This window comes from Pituophis catenifer, unplaced genomic scaffold (assembly GCF_029215685.1).
Source record: "Pituophis catenifer annectens isolate HBS135680 unplaced genomic scaffold, rPitCat1.0.hap2 SCAF_2, whole genome shotgun sequence".
Lineage (NCBI taxonomy): Eukaryota > Metazoa > Chordata > Lepidosauria > Squamata > Colubridae > Pituophis > Pituophis catenifer.
The window spans coordinates 95,516,835-95,534,260 of NW_027256882.1; the positions used below are offsets into that span (position 1 = coordinate 95,516,835).

The 17,426-nt window shown below is 41.5% G+C and overlaps 1 protein-coding gene across 1 annotated transcript; it reads left to right on the forward strand.

Annotated features, from left to right (window-relative positions):
- The first annotated feature begins 565 nt into the window (after window positions 1-565).
- On the forward strand, window positions 566-13,420 carry NMUR2 (neuromedin U receptor 2). The gene is made up of 4 exons (XM_070934388.1): window positions 566-1,285; window positions 2,912-2,996; window positions 3,654-3,779; window positions 13,203-13,420. The coding sequence occupies exons 1-4, from the start codon at window positions 566-568 to the stop codon at window positions 13,418-13,420; spliced, it is 1,149 nt and encodes a 382-aa protein (XP_070790489.1).
- The last annotated feature ends 4,006 nt before the right edge of the window (window positions 13,421-17,426 follow it).

Sequence of the window (17,426 nt, forward strand, 5' to 3'; positions counted from 1 at the left end):
CTTTGATTTTAGATGGTTTTTTTTCTTTTTTTTTCATAGCTACAGCTTCTAGTTCAGAAAAAATGAATCATAGCAGAACTTTAGTTAAGCATTAGCATTTAGCTTGTATTTCTCTTTTTCTGGGATTATTATTCACAAACTAAGGATTTTGTAGTTGGTCTTATATCAAAGATTCAGATTTTAAATTTCATTCCTCCCCCTTCCTCAACTTTACCTCTTATTCAGTATATGTTTCTTTCAGTAAAGATGAGGTGAATAGTCAAGAAAGTCTTGATCAACATATAATTTGATTTATGCAGCTAGCCAATTAGTATCTGTGAAAGGAGCAGCTTACTCTTGAAAAGACTCTTCAAAGGAAATTATTATAAAACAAATGTACTGACACACATCCACAAACTCTTCTCTTGGTTGTCTGCAGCTTCCAGTCTGAAAGGAGATTCTCCAGTTGTGTTTGTCTCCATCTCTCCTGCTCTCCCTTTCCTTTCATTTCTCAAGCCAACAACTCTTGGGTAATGTAAATAAAACTGGAACTAGGAAAGAGATTTTTCTATCCACAGCTCCTACAATGGATTGTACCACAAATATATCTCAATATGTTCACAGGATGGAAGAATCAGAACCACTAAGAAACCATTTTAATAGCACCGAAGAGTATCTTCTTTTTCTGTATGGACCGAAACACAGCCATCTGACCTTGCCTATGACTTGGATTTATGCTCTGATCTTCATAGTTGGTGTGTCTGGCAACCTTTTAGTGTGCCTGGTGATTGTCAAGCACAGGAACATGAAAACACCAACTAATTGCTATCTCTTTAGCCTTGCTATTTCAGACCTGCTGGTATTACTCTTTGGGATGCCCTTGGAAGTTTATGAAATGTGGAACAACTACCCTTTCTTATTCGGACTGGTGGGCTGCTATTTTAAAACAGCTTTTTTTGAGACGGTGTGCTTTGCTTCTATCCTGATCATCACCATGGTTAGCATAGAGAGATATATGGCAGTTCTTCACCCCTTCCGAGCCAGGTTGAAAAATACCCAGCCGCGAGCTCTGAGGATCATCCTTATCCTATGGCTTCTCTCAATCCTCTTCTCTCTTCCCAATACCAGCATCCATGGCATAGAGCTACAGTATTTTCCAAATCACACAGAGGTCCCTGGTTCTGCAATTTGTACTGTGGTCAAGTCTATGTGGATCTACAACTGGATCATCCAGTTAACTTCTCTCTTGTTTTATGTGCTTCCAATGAGCATCATCAGTGTGCTCTACTGCCTGATGGGGTTGAAAGTGAGTCCTGACTAAACTATGTCTTGCTTTTCTCTACTTTATTTGATAGCGCACCTCATTTAACATTGTTAAAACTTATATTTCATGTATCTTTTCAGTTTTGCCATTTGTGTGGAAATGCATAGTGATTTAAAAAATACCACCATATAGAAGTGAATTGCTCATAAAAAGCCATTTCCTCATTATTAAATAAACACTTTAATACACTATTTGTAACATAATTTCAGTTGAATTTAATTCTAACACCTTTACCAGGATGTCATTTTATCTGAAGTTCTATTTTCTTTGTTACTGAATAGGATCAAGTCAAATTTCTGGCTTTAAAAGTTAGTAGTTAATCCCCACTCACTCATACACACTATTCTAATATTTTTTCATAGGATTTATTTTTTTATAAAAGTTTTTTATTTTTATTTCTCATAATAATTTATATATTATTGGGATTTATTAAAGAATAATGTCTAAATGTAGTAGGATTCCAGAATTAGTGCATGTGCTCCTAATTAAAATCAGAATGAAACCTGTTCATAAAAGCCCTGCATTATTGCCTAGTATATATAATAGCACAAAATAACAGATACTGTTTAAACACGTGGGGGAAAAATACATGAATAATAATTACTGGGCTGTATTCTAGATTAAAAAAAAGTTTCTAAGCCTCTGACAAAACAAGGATAATATATTAAACTCAAATAAATGCCTGCTTTTTATGTTTTGCTAGTTGCCACAGAATGAATTGTTATTCTCTTGTTTAAATGGTTGGAAGAAATGTCAAATAAATTTACTCTTTGGCCAATATAGTTTTAGAACTGCATCCAGACATTTGATAGAGAAAATGATTTAAACAGCATTGTGGCTACTTAATCTCTGAGAAATGTAACTTAATTTCATTTGATGTGTTTAAAAAAGCAAAGTAAGTGTCACTAGTTTTTCAAGAAAAAAATATAGGAAATTCACTTGGGGCTAACAAATCATATCATAGCATTATTCAACATGCGACTAGTGTAAATGGTAGAATTAGTTTTTTTTCTTTCAAGGAAAATACAGATTGATACCACAATTAGTTGGAAGGCAGAATGTAGCACTGACTGGGCACTGCCCACTTTTCTTTCATTTGTTCCCATCCCAAGGCTTTTATTTATTTCTTTAGATCACAAGCAAGAAAATGTGAAATGTTTACGAAAAGGACTTCTCTAAATGTGTTTGTGAGGAAAAGTGCGGGGGAGAGGGAACCCCTCAGAATTTTGGAATTATTTCACTAGAATCTTATTCTGCACAATGGCATGAAGTAAAACCTTGAGAAAAATGTACAAGAAGAAACAGTGTTTTTATCCATTGCACTATTATCCTCTGTTGCATTTGCTGAGTTATCCTGAGTGCCACTTCAGTTCTATTAGGTATCCTTACAATGCTACAAGGGAGGATAATTTTACCTAAGTGACTTTGTTTTATCAAATTAGGTAGGATGGATAGATAATTATCTCAAATAGGTTGCATTGATCAACAACTTTAGAAAAAGTAGTTACAATAAGAGCAAATCTGATGGAAAGACTGATTGATTGAACTGATTTTCTGATATGTCATCAGATCAATTCCCTTATTTTTCTTACTTTTCCTTCCTATTAGTTGAGAAGAGACAGATCCTTGGAAGTAAAAGAAATGCGGATGAATATTAAACTATCATCCAGAAAGTCTATCACAAAGATGCTGTGTGAGTATCAAAATGGTGGTTTCATATTATTGACATATTATTAAGCAGGTAAGTCTAGAATAATATATTAGATGTCATCTAAATAGGCATCAGGGTCCAGCTTGTTATTCATTATGGAAATTTCAGAAAGGAAGGAAAGAAGAATGGAGTATCTGCTGTCTGAGAAGACATTATTGTTCTAATTCCAGATAAAAGCTCTGTTCTGGAGAACTGCTTTATTGATCAGAAGGACAAATATATGATATGTACTTCTGTCAATAAATTTTGATTCATTGGGGCCAGAAAAATACTGCCACAATCCTATTTCTCCTTCTAAGAGGTAAAACTTTGATGGTACAAGCACATTTGTGTAAATATAACCAACTAGACAAAATGTTGCTTTGTCTGTGCTGAGGCTTACATTGGATACTCCTTTAAAAATGGGAGGAGAGGGAAAGAGAGACTTCAAGAAAGGAGGAAGAGCTTCCAAGAAATTCTTTCTATTTTCCCTTCACTTTTCTAAATCTGGATAAACAAAATACAACAATGTTTATATATATTTAATATAAAAAGATGTATTAAATAAATTCCCGGTGGTGATCCACATTTTGATGAGTTGGGAATACATCAAACCAAGAAATTATACACTTTACTCTGCTCTCATTCTCTCTTTGACAGTTGTCCTAGTAATCGTTTTTGGGGTATGTTGGGCCCCATTCCACATAGATCGTCTTTTCTACAGCTTTGTTGCAACCTGGACAGAACCTCTTGCAAATATATTCAACCTAATTCATGTGGTTTCAGGTAATATTTCGAGTTGGATATAATATTAACCCTAAAAATTCTCTCAGACCGAACAGGAAATAAGACCCTGCAATGTCAAAATGAATACACCCCAAATAAATCATGTTGATCTGGCACATAAGGAAGAAAGTTCAATGAATGTTACGTGCTCTCCCTTCCAATAAAAGTACAACAAGAAGAAATTAAATAATTAAAAATGTGCTGTTCTTTAGAACATCTGCAATCAGAAGCCTAAACTGCCCTACTTTGACCTAACGACAGAAGTGGCTCCATCATAAGTAAATATATTAGAAAGAAAAGGGGTTATTGTTTTTCAACAATATTGTTTTACAACAATATTGACAACCATGACCTGAATAACTCAATAGACATTGGGTTATTGTTTTATTCTACTATTGCTCCTTCATGGTCTGAAATATAGTAAAATTAAATTTGAATAAATTGATAACAGAATTTGAAAACTCATCATTCAAGAAGCAAGTTGCAGCTATTGCCAGGAAGAATCATTTAGTGTGCCAGTTATACCCCTATCTGGACTGGAAGGTCTTTGAGAGAATTATTCAGGCTGGGGTCATCTTGTATTTGAGTAATTGCAATGTCATGCACATGGGGATTCCCTTGAACAATTGAAACCACAATTGGTCCAAAATGCAATGGCTGCAGAAGCTTCAATTTGTCTGAATTGAACACTTATGGGAAGATCCCATTGTGTGCACATGTAACACATCTGCTCTGGGAGATGCAGTGGTTGCCACTAGGCTTTGAATTCAATTCAAGGTGCTAGTTATCATATATAAAGCCCGTGATGGCATAGGACCTGATTGCTAGTGGAGCCACCTGTTTTCCATTAGTAGCATGCGTCAGGTCCCATCTATTAAGCAATGCCACCTAATAGGACTCAGGACGCAGGATGCTCTCTATCTTCTGGAATGGGCCCCACCCAGGGGTGGGTTCTAAATTTTTTTACTACCGGTTCTGTGGGGTGTGGCTTATTTTGTGGGTGTGGCTTGGAGGTCATGTGACTGGGTGGGCATGGCTAGCTGGTCATGTGACCGAGTGGCCATGTCTATGTGTATAGGGACTACTCAGAGGGCTGAAAAAAGTCATTTCTGACAGGTCCTCGCACTTTTGACTGGTCCTCACACTTATGACCATCCTCACATTTATGCCCGTGCAGCATTCTTAACAACCATGTCACTCATTTTACAACTGCTTCTCTTTACCATGGTGACAAGATAGGGCAAAAAATGTAAAATGTGCGGACAGTCGTAAGTTCAAGGACTGGTCAAAAGTGCGAGGACCAGTCAAAAATAACTTTTTCAGCCCTCTGAGTAGTCCATATGCACAAAAGGATACAGCAATAGAGAGGGATGAAAGAAGGAGAAGAGAGATGGAAGAAGAAAGGAGAGAGGGAAGGAAGAGAAGGGAGGAAGGAAGGGAAGGGAAATTAGAGTAGGAGTGAGGGTAAGAGAGGGAGGAAGAGAGGAAGAGAAGGAGAAAGGAAGAGGAAGTAGGAAGGAGAAGAAGAGGGGGGAAGAGAAAGTAAGAAGGAAAGAAAAGAAAAGAGAGAGGTGATAGGTTTGAGGAGAAAGATTGCTGTACAATAAAAAAGATGAAAGGGAAGAAAGCCAACCCCAAACAAATATTAAGATATTAAGATAAAGAATGAATTGTTAAACTTTAAAGAATAAAAGAGAACAAATATGAATAAATAACAATAATTAGAAACACACATACAAACATACAATGTATTTTCTTTGAACAGAGTATTTGGCCGGTTCACAAATTTAAACAGTGTTTAGTCATTTCAATTAAATTTACAATTTCTATATTTCCTTTTTGCCATATTTATTCCTCATCTATTTTTGTAAAAAAAAACAATATTACCCTTCATCCTCATCTCTAATCTTAATCAAATTCAATTTTTCCCTTCTATTCTATATTATACCCCTTCCCATTGTCATCTATTTTTATATCCATCCTCACATTGGTTAATTATGTAATATTACAGTTATTTAATACAAATTTAACATTTTAATATAAATCAATTAGTTATATAACTATCTTTTTTGTATATTAATCAATATGAACATGAATATTCCAATTATTTCCATGCAATCCAATTTATTACAAATCAATTAATTATATTTACCATAATAATAAACCAAATAATTTCCCTCATATATTCCTCCAAACCACAACTTAACCATTTCTGCTTTCAACACAATATACAATTAATAGTATCTCAATTATTACAATTCCCTAGTTAAATAGAGTTTTTTTCTTTTGTGTTTTAAAATCTTGAACTCTTTTCCCCTAAATTTCCCATTGTTTGCACCTACCTTTTTTGGTGAGGAAAAAGAAAAGAAATCTGCCCCTGCCTAATTTTCCAATGTTACAGCCAATACCCTGCTTTACTTTCAGTTTCATTTTCAGCTTGATTTGCATTAGGAGAAAAAAAAATCTGCTCCAGCAATTTAGCTCTTTGCAGCAAGCAGCCAAGCCCTGTGCAAAACAGCTGAAAGCAAATCAGCTGAGAGTCGGGAGGCAGATCTAATCAACGGGCTAATTAGCCTATGCTGAAGCTGAAAGGAGTTGTTTTTTCTTGCTGTTTGCTTGCAAGGAGGTAGCTGCTGCGAGGCACAGGCCAAAGGGTGGGGGCCACCCTCCTTGCCACTTAGCGCCCCCCTGCTGCCCCCTTTTGCCTCTAGCGCCCCCCTGCTGCCCCCCTTGCCCCTTACCGGCCCCCTAAGTCTTCCCACCGCCCCCCAGGGGGCGGTACCACCCACTTTGGGAATCACTGGCTTAACTACTTAACAACCAGTTCTACCGAAGTAGAATCCCACCACTGGGTCTACCCATTTATTTTTGCAGGCACCAGTCTACTCATTTGTTTTCTTTTAACACTGATCAGCTGTAGGGTGGCCCTTTGAAGCCCCGCAGCAAGAATTTAAACAGTATTTTTCCCTCTAGCCATCAGCTGGGACTCAGGAGGCAGTAATAGATTGGGAATGGGGCCAAATAAAAGGTAAGAATAACGCGGGGAGGGCGAGGGGGCAGGGGCAGAACCGGTTCGGTGACATCATATTTTCACCGCTACCGGCTCGACTGAACCAGACCGAACCGGGAGGAACCCACCACTGATCTGACTTAGCTGAGCTCTTAAGTTCTTACCCCAAGTTTTGGGCTAGAAGGGTGATAGACCCTTGTGGGCTCTAATTTGTGTGCTGTCACCTGTTTTCTCTGGGTACTCTTTTTTAATTTTGTATTGTGTATTTTATAGTGTTTTAATTTAAATTTTACATATTGTACACTGGAGTTGTAATGTAAGCAGGACACATCTCAAGGTCTCCCAGTTTCTAGCCTGGTATCCACCATGACACCAAACTGGCTCTCTAATCTCTATTTCTATCCTTTTCTCTTCCCCACTTGTTAAATGTTACACTGGCATGTGTTAATCCAATCAGAATACAGCTGGAAGGGACCTTGGAAGTTTTCTAATCCAACCCCATGCTCAAGCAGGAAACCCTATACCAGTGGGTCTCAACCTTCCTAATGCTGCAACCCTTTAATACAGTTCCTCATGTTGTGGTGACCCCCAACCATAAAATTATTCCTAAAACCATTGAAAATATGTGTTTTCCGATGGTCTTAGGCGACCCCTGTGAAAGAGTCATTCAACCCCCAAAGGGGTCCCGACCCACAGGTTGAGAACCACTGCCCTATACCATTTCAGACAGGTGGCTTGTCCTGTCTTTTCTTAAAAACCTCCAGTGAGGAAGCACCCACAACTTCTGAAGGCAAACACTTCCACTGGTTAATTATTTTCACTGTTAGGAAGTTTCTCCTTAATTCCAGGTGTTTATTTTTATTTTATTTTATTTTGAATTTGTATACCGCCCTTCTCCCTGAGGACTCAGGGCGGTGAACAGCCAAGTAAAAACATCAAGTACAAATATTAAAATACAGTTAAAATATACATATATAAATTTGGCCCCATTAATTAAAAACAATAAACAAAACACTTAAAAACACTTAAAAAATTAGGCCAGCCTGGCTTGCTGGAAAAGGAAGGTTTTAAGGGCACGGCGGAAGGCACCGAGGTCTTGGATTCTCCTTATCTCTGGAGGCAATTGATTCCAGAGGGTAGGTGCCCCCACAGAGAAGGCCCTCCCCCTGGCGGTCACCAGCCTGCACTGTTTGGCTGATGGCACCCCGAGGAGGCCCTCTCTGTGGGAGCGCACAGGTCGATGGGAGATCGTCGGTGGCAGCAGGCAGTCTCGAAGATAGCTAGGCCCTATGCCATGGAGCGCTTTAAAGGTGATAACCAACACCTTGAAGCGCACCCGGAAGACCACTGGGAGCCAGTGCAGCTCGCGCAGGAGCGGTGTTACATGGGAGTGCCAGGCTGCTCCTGTCACTACCCACGCTGCTGCATTCTGGACCAGTTGGAGCCTCCGGGTGCTCCTCAAGGGGAGCCCCATGTAGAGAGCGTTGCAGTAGTCAAGGCGAGAGGTGACGAGGGCATGAGTGACTGTGCACAGGGAATCCCGATCAAGAAAGGGCCGCAACTGGCGGATCAGGCGAATCTGACAAAAGGTCCCCCTGGTTACAGCCGTCAGATATTCCTCCAAGGACAGCTGCCTATCCAGGAGGACTCCCAGATTGTGAGCCCTCTCTGTGGGGGCCAACGACTCGCCCCCAATAGTCAGTGATGGAGTCAACTGACTATATCGGGATGCCGGGAGCCACAGCCACTCAGTCTTGGAAGGGTTGAGCCTGAGCCTGTTCCTCCCCATCCAGATCCGCACAGCCTCCAGGCACTGGGACATCACTTCAAGGGCATCGTTGGGGTGGCCTGGGGTGGAGATGTACAGCTGGGTGTCATCAGCGTACTGGTGGTATCTCACCCCAAAGCCACGGATGATCTCGCCCAGCGGCTTCACATAAATGTTGAACAGGAGGGGCGAGAGGACCGACCCCTGAGGCACTCCACATATAAGAGGCCTTGAGGTCGACCTCTGCCCCCCTGCCAACACGAACTGCGACCGGTCGGAGAGAAAGGAGGAGAACCACCGTAATACGGTGCCCCCCATCCCCAACTCTTCTAACCGGTGCAGCATGATACCATGGTCGATGGTATCAAAAGCCGCTGAGAGGTCTAACAGGACCAGAACAGAGGAACAACCCCTGTCCCGAGCCCTCCAGAGATCATCAACCAACGCGACCAATGCCGCTTCCGTGCTGTGTCCAGGCCTGAAACCCGACTGTAACGGATCTAGATAGGATGTTTCCTCCAAGAATTGTGGAAACTGTCGCGCGACCACACTCTCAACAACCTTCGCCAGGAAGCGAAGGTTGGAGACAGGACGATAGTTGGCCAATATTGCCGGATCCAGGGATGGCTTCTTGAGGAGAGGCCTCACCACCGCTTCTTTCAAGGCGGCGGGGAAGTGACCCTCACTCAACGAAGCGTTGATAACACCCTGGAGCCAGCCTCGTGTAACCTCCCGGGAGGCCAGTACCAACCAGGAGGGACACGGGTCCAGTAAACATGTGGCCGCACTAAGTCTCCCCAAAATCCTGTCCACATCATCCGGAGTCACAGCATCAAACTCCTCCCAGATAACATTCTCAAGACTATTCCTCGTCACCCTGCCCTGATCTACCCAGTCAGAGTCCAAATCCCCCCGGATCTGAGTGATTTTGTCATACAGGTATTGTCTGAAATCCTCCGCCCTGCCTTCCAAGGGATCCTCCCGTGCTCCCGGATGGATCAGGGAGCAGGTTACCCTGAACAGGGCGGCCGGACGATTCCCTGATGACGCAATAGAGGCGGAAAAGTAGTTAAACTTTGCCGTCTTTATCGCCACTAGGTAGGTCTTAATATGCGACCTTACCAGTGTTCGGTCAGATTCAGCGAGACTGGCCCTCCAACCGCTCTCTAGGCGTCTTTTCCGGCGTTTCATCTCCCTCAGCTCCTCGGTGAACCAAGGAGCCGCGAGGGATCGACACCGGGTCAGAGGCCGCAAAGGCACGACTCGATCCAAGGCCCCACCAGCCGCCCGATCCCAGGCAGCTACCAGGTCCTCGGCCGAGTTGTGTGCCAGATCTTCAGGAATTGGCCCAAGCTCCGTCTGGAACCTATCAGGATCCATCAGGCGCCTGGGGCGGATCCATCTAATTGGGTCCGCCTCCCTGCGGCGGGGTGTGGCGGTTCGAAGGTCCAGATGAAGGAGTGAGTGATCTGACCATGACAAGGGTTTCATGTCTATATCCCCTATAATAAGACCACTCAACCACTGGCCAGAGACAAAAATCAGGTCCAGCGTGTGTCCCCCCCTGTGAGTGGGGCCATGAACTAACTGGGTCAGGTCCATGGCCGTCATGGAAGCCATGAACTCCCGAGCCATCTCTGACGTTTCACCAACGGACGGCAGATTGAAATCACCCATGACCATAAGCCTGGGTGTATCAACTGCCACCGTGGCTATCACGTCGAGTAGCTCGGGCAGGGCTGTTGCCACGCGGCAGGGAGCCAGGTACGTAAGCAGCAAGCCCATCTGAACCCCATGACCCCATCTCACAAAGAGGGACTCACACCCGGCAATCTGTGGCACAGTGGTCTCCCTCGGACCCAGACCTTCGTTAATAATAACCGCCACCCCCCCCGCCCCTCCCCTGGGCCCTCGGCTGATGGAATGCTCTGAAGCCTGGTGGACACATCTCAACCAGAGGGACCCCTCCCTCCGGGCCCAACCAGGTCTCCGTAATACCCGCCAGGTCCGCTCCCCCCTCTTGAATAAGATCGTAAATGAGGGGGGCCTTATTTACCACGGACCTGGCGTTGTACAGCATCAGCCGGAGGCCCAGGTCCTGAGTATCTGAGCCACCTAGTATCCGAGGGGAGCCTTGAGGACCGGGGCGTGCAATCGCTCTCAAGTAGCGAGTGCGCACCCCCGGCACAAGATAAGGTCCTCTGCTCCCGCCATATCTGCCCCTCCCATCCACCGTGCTGATGACATCCCCAATCCCTCATCCTGCGCCCTCCAAACCGTTACCCTGTGCCAGGCTGGGCCCTGACCTAGGTGGATAACCCCCCCATCCCCTTTGTTTGCCCCCCCAGTTCCCCTTAAAAGATTATTAAAAACCCTAATTAAAAAACCCCTCAATCCCCGCTTTAAAACATGCCACCTCTCGGGGCTCCAAAGCCCGTCCTTAAGGTAGGCCTTCGATAGAGTGGAAGGCCATCACCGCGAGAGGGGGGCATCTCGCAGCGCAAGCAAATCTGCCGAGGTATAAGCCATACAAGTATGATGAGATGGAAAAGGGGAACCTTTTCCCCTTTCATTGCCATGACCTTGGTTCTCATGATGCTTCTGGTCAATGTTTTGTCTAGCGGATTAGGGCACCCCATTCCAGTCCATTTTAACTCCCCCTCCCCCCAATGAGTGGCAACTAAGAAATGAAGCAAAAGTAAACATGGCTTCGGACGAAGTCATTTCAAAGTTGACACAGGGCTAACAATAAGGTGTAGAGGCAGGGTCCTGTAGTCTGGGATTGGCTCCTATTATCCTCTAAGTAGTGCAAGGTATAAAAAGAAGCTAAACCTTTCTTTTGTAATTTTTAAAAAATCTAAAATACTGGTCAGTGCATTTTTTTGATCCACCACCCAGCCAGGGTACACTGGCTGCCTGCTGAAGACAAGAAGCAAGAAGCAAGCCTGTAGTACAGTGGACTAAAGCATTGTTATTAACAGACTAACATCTGCTGCTTGCAATTACTGCAAGTTCAAATCTCACCAGGCTCAAGGTTGACTCAGCCTTCCATCCTTTCAAAGGTAGGTGAAATGAGGACCCAGATTGTGGGGGGCAATAAACTGACTTTGTAAAAATATACAGAAGTATGAAGGCTATTGCTTAACGCATTGTAAGCCGCCCTGAGTCTCCAGAGAAGGGCGGCATATAAATTAAAGCAAAAAATAAATAAATAAATAAAGAGAACAAGTACATAGGCAGAGTCAAAGCCTAGCCTTTGTTGTATGTTGGGATAATTTGGATGAGAATTGGTCTAAATTTGTGCTGAAGTCGTGTTTTTTTTTTTAATGAGAATTTGCAGAAGTGCTATCATGCTGATTGTTTGGATCCAAATGATTTAGAAAAAACAGAATCTCTAATCTGACTCTGTGAACTAGAGTCAGCACTTTTGCTATTAAATATATGCAAAGCCATTACAATTGCTAGTGGACCATCTCTAATGGTATCAGTTTCATTTCTAAGATGTGGCAATAAGGCCTGATGCTATATTCCAGCTGTAATCAGACAAATGCAGAGGAGTGATTAATTTTCTTGATCTACCCTTTGTTGATGCAGCTTATTGTGTAGCAGCTGCATCATATTCACATTCAGGACTCCCAGATCTTTTTGAATGTGCTACTTCCTAGTATAGTTCAACTTTCGGTTTCTCTTTATTCCCTTGTTTGAAGATAAGATCAGCATTTGCTCTTCTCCAATACTGTGTTCACTATCTCTGTGATTTGTCAAAATCAGTGAAGGGGTCCAATAAAACATTGCAACAAAACACTTTGCAAATACAATCATAAATGTTTCTTTCCTTCCCATTTCTCCCACCCTTTGAGAACATTTTTCATCCAAATTGAGACTATCCCATATGACAATAAATCTGCCAATTAAAAATGGGGAGGAGATGTAGCAAAAAAATCTGTAGATGGGCAAGCATATAGTAAAAAGAACCTATCTGTGCAGTTGTATGCAGTGGTATAAAGATGGTATATCCCAAAATGGAAATTTCCAGCTGTCATGTAATACTTTAGCCTGAAGGAAATATTATCATGTTATTGTAATGATTTTATGAATGGTTACAGTGTCTCCCAACCTTGGTAACTTGCAGATGTGTGGATGTCAATTCCCAGAATTCTTATCTATAGCAGTGCTAGCTATAGAATTATGGGAGTTGAAGTCCACACGTATGGAAATTGCCAATTTGGGAAAACTGGTTTAGATGTTCCTTGCAGTTGGGAGCACTTCTTGTTAAAATTTTGATCTCAGAGAAGAGTTAATACAGTTAAAGTAACATTTTTGAATCAGCAGAAACTATGTTTTAGAAAGATATGATCACATATAGCTAACCATATTTCTATCAACTAGTTAAACTGAGCTAAGCATTCTAAAACATTTATAATTTTCTACTTTTCTTTCCCTGATATTTTTTCAAATTGTTGTGATTTTACCTGTTGTTTTCATCTCTCTCTCTCTCTCTCTCTCTCTCCCTCTCCCTCTCCCTCCCTCTCTCTCTCTCTCTCTCTCTCTCTCTCTCTCTCTCTCTCTCTCTCTCTCTCTCTCCCCTCTCCCTCCCTCCCTCTCTCTCTCTCACTTACTCACTCTCACTCTGACTCTCCTGTAGGTGTTTCCTTCTATTTGAGTTCTGCCGTGAATCCTGTAATCTATAATGTGCTCTCCCGGCGTTTTAGGATGGCTTTTTTAAGTGTCATCTTTCCTCAGTGCAAATACTGGCACCCTAGACATCCCACAAGCCATCCCACATCTCAGCAAAGTGTTTTCATATTGGAGGAACACAACAAAGCAGGATATGCTGAAGATATGCATCAATCTTCCTTCTGAGTTCTCACCTGTTTAATAGCCCATGACAATGTCTGTGAAAGAGTCTCTCTTTCTGAGATGGGCAGCCATATACATGTGATAAATAAACAAATTAAATGTCCTGCCAAAGAGTTATTTATCCATAAGGACCAAATGGAAACAATGCTTTTGACACTAAGAGATTCCAAGTATTATTCATTGTTGAAATAGTATACAAGATAAAATACGATGCAATATTGGTAAATTATTTTCATAAAATGATTATCCCTTACAATCCAATGGATTAAAAATAAACCAGAAGGTTAAAACATCAAATACTATACCATTTTGATTAGCAATAAAATATCCACATACAGTAATAAGTTATAATAAGAACTACTTAGCTTTTTCTAGTGAGGAAAAACCCAAGCAAAGAGGTAGCTTTTAATGTATCGCATATTGGAAGTTTCATGAACTATAAAAGGTAGATTATTCTGAATTGTTTTGAGCCATTTTTCCAGCTGCCAAAGAAACTGGCCATTGATCGCTTTTTTTCATATATGAGAAACATATAAGAAAAAAGGCAAAAGATGAAACAAGCAGGATCTGAAATGTACAGTATAGATGAGTAAGCGTGTTTGTGCAGAATGTTAACATAGCTGAATTTTGAAGTTAGCCTATGGACATCATCTTCAGCCAGAAAAAGAATTGACTTTTATTTATTATTTATCTATTAATTTTATTTCTATACCGCCCTTCTCCCGAAGGACTCAGGGCGGTGTACAGCCTGATTAAAAGCACAAAGACAGACAAAATTTAAAAATAATTAAAATTATTAAATAATTGGCTCAATTATAAAACCCCCAAATTTAAAATCCCATATTTAAAACCAATTAAAATCTTTAAATTGATAGCCCGGCCTGGCGGAACAACAAGGTTTTGAGGGCACAGCGAAATACACGGAGATCGGAGATCTTACGCATTTCTGGGGGCAGTTCATTCCAAAGGGCAGGGGCTCCTACAGAGAAGGCCCTCCCCCTGGGTGTCGCCAGCCGACATAATTTAGCCGATGGCACCCTGAGGAGACCCTCTCTGTGGGAGCGGACTGGCCGGTGGGAGGCTACTGATGGCAGAAGACGGTCTTGAAGGTACCCAGGTCCAATGCCATGGAGCGCTTGTACTCTGGAATTTGTTTATATGATAAAAACAGATTAAATGAACAAATGAACAAAGTGCATTTGTTCTCTATCAGGCTGTGTGCCTCAAATGTTTTTCCATGAGAATTCCATGAGAAAAAGAAAAATAACAGAAGCTACATGCACTTACCTCTATTTAACAAAATGTTCTTTTCTAAAAGCCTGGTAATGCTACACAATGGCTCATTTTCTTTTATTTTGTAAATAAAGCCTGTCTATTGCTGAAAGCAGGTAAATAAAAGAATATTAGCTTTTTTTTTTTTTTTTTAAAGAACAAAATATTCCATGATCTGGTATAATGTCATGATATGATTATCTGTCTCTTTTTATATTGTAAATATAAAAGATGCTTGTTTCTGCTGTTGTTTCAAAACAACTGTGAGCGGTGCTGCAACACATACCACTTTAGAAGATTATGGCATTTTGGATCAAAAGAAATTCATGACAAATTTCTTTTGCACCTCTGGCTATGCCACTGAAGAGGGACCTGTGAGGTGTCTTTCTTCAAGAGTTAGCAGGCCTATTGTGGACAAAGATGTCTTTGTGGTTCTGAGCAGGCATCCTTTAACATCACTGTGAGAGCCTGGATGCTGTTAATTGATTCTTGGTACCTTATGAAACTGAAGAACAAAATCTCAGTATTGTGTTTACTTTAGTTTTTAGAATGCTGGTTACTTTTTTTAATTTTTAAAAAATTTCTCCCAAGTCTTTCTCCTGCTGCTGCTATTAGACAAATCCACTGAGATATGTCTACTGATCACTGAGAGAAATAGCAGTGCTATTTTCATTGCTGACAACTGATCGCTCTGCACCTAGGGAAACTGCAATACATGCATCCATTCCTTAGCAATGGTCCTTGCTATTTCTAATTCTTTATCATTTCCCATGCTGAACTCCAGATTAAGTTAGTTGTGAAATAGATTTCATATCTGTTAAAGATGGAAGGGGCACTTGTAAAATTCTATCCCAGTCAATAGATAATGAGGGTCTTGAGCTAAGATAAGAAGCTTGCAGAGAAAAGGAAGGAATAAATTCCACTCTACTTGCCTTTATGCCATGCTTCCAATCAATGGACTTTCTCCTTTTGTACATCTCTGAAAGTCATGCAATCAGAAGACTGATCCCATTTCCTTCAACAACATGCAACTGCTTCAATTATTTGCATGGTACATTCTTATAAGCCATTTCTCCTCCATTGATTCCTCAAATAACAAAGATTTTCATTATTTATTTTGCTTCTGACATCTTACACTTTTATGCACTTTGCTAGATTTGCCTCCTTCCAGGGTCACACAAGTGCATTTTCAATGTATTTCACTGATGACTATGGAACAGCCTATTCTCCTACCTACTATCAGAGGTATTATAGAATTGGAAGCTTTTATTACAAACGCTGCCCCTTTTATATGTCCATGAATCATCATGCTGAAGGGTGGAGATTGGGATGGCATGACCTTGTTTAATCATTTTCCCCTTTGATCATCTCCAATACCTCTGCTTACTACACTATTGTATGAAGTAACAGGAGATTAATACAACATTGTACTATGAGCGGTTCTTGCCTTCAAAATCATGTAGGCCTATGTAAGCTAGATACTAAACACGTATATGCACACAAACACAATTGCAGAGTCATAGATTTGGAAAGTACAGTGTGTGTGTGTGTGTGTGTGTGTGTGTGTGAGAGTGTGTGAAGATCAGAATCATGCAAGCCATGGTATTCCTTATGGCATTCTACGGAAGTGAAAGTTTGAACTTTTGAATTGAAGACTCCTTGAGAACACCATGGGCAGCCAAGAAATCATCCAACAAATCAATCCAGAGTTCTCACTCAAAGAACAAATGATCAAGCTTAAACTACCCTACTTCAGGCAAGTTATGTGAAGCCCCTGCTCTCTGGAAAAGTTTCTAATGATGGGAAAGGAAGGAAAGAGAAGAGAGATGACAATCAGAACTATGGTAAATGAACTTATTTACAATAGAAATGAGTGCACTATTAAGAGACTTGACCAGTGGTGGGATTCACCAATTGTAATAACCAGTTCGCTGCGCGCGCATGCACATTACAATCAAAAGTTACCTTCTACTGAATTCAGAGTGAGTAAAACAGCTGAGGTGCAGCAGTTCGCTCTGCTGTTCCTATCAGCTGGGCTTAAAACAAAAGAAATATAGGTAGGTTATAGCGCAGGGGTGGGTGGGCGGGCCACTCTGATCATTGGAGCTGATCGGAGCTACCGGTACACCCAAACTGGTCAGAACCAACTGAATCCCATCCCTGGACTTGACAGGACTGGCTAGAAATGGATCTTGATGGAGAAATCTATTTATGTGATCTCTAAGAGTTGAAAATTACTTGATGGCACATCACCATCATATATAGATATTGTGTGTGTGTGTGTGTGTGTGTGTGTGTGTGTGTGTGTGTGTGCTTACTGACTGCTTGTTCAGTGACTGTTCAAAGTTACCACAAAGAGATTTACAACCAGTTCTAGACACTATGGCCATTGCAGTGTCCCCACAATCATGTGATCAAGATTTTGGCTATTGGCAACCAACGCACATGTACAATGGTCATAGCATCCTGAAGTCACATGACCACCATTTGCAACCTTCACCGATTGCTTCTGATGAGCAAAGTCAATGGGGAAGCCAGCAGGAAGTCACAGATTGCTTACATGATGTTGCACTTAATGACCATGGGTGATTTGCTTCATGACTGCAGTTAGAACTGACAATGTAAGTTGCTGTGGCTATGTGGTGTTTCAATTTAGGACCATGCCACTTAGCAACAGATTTGCCTATCCCAATTTTGGTTGGTAAATGCACACTCCCACACCCATTTATATTTATTT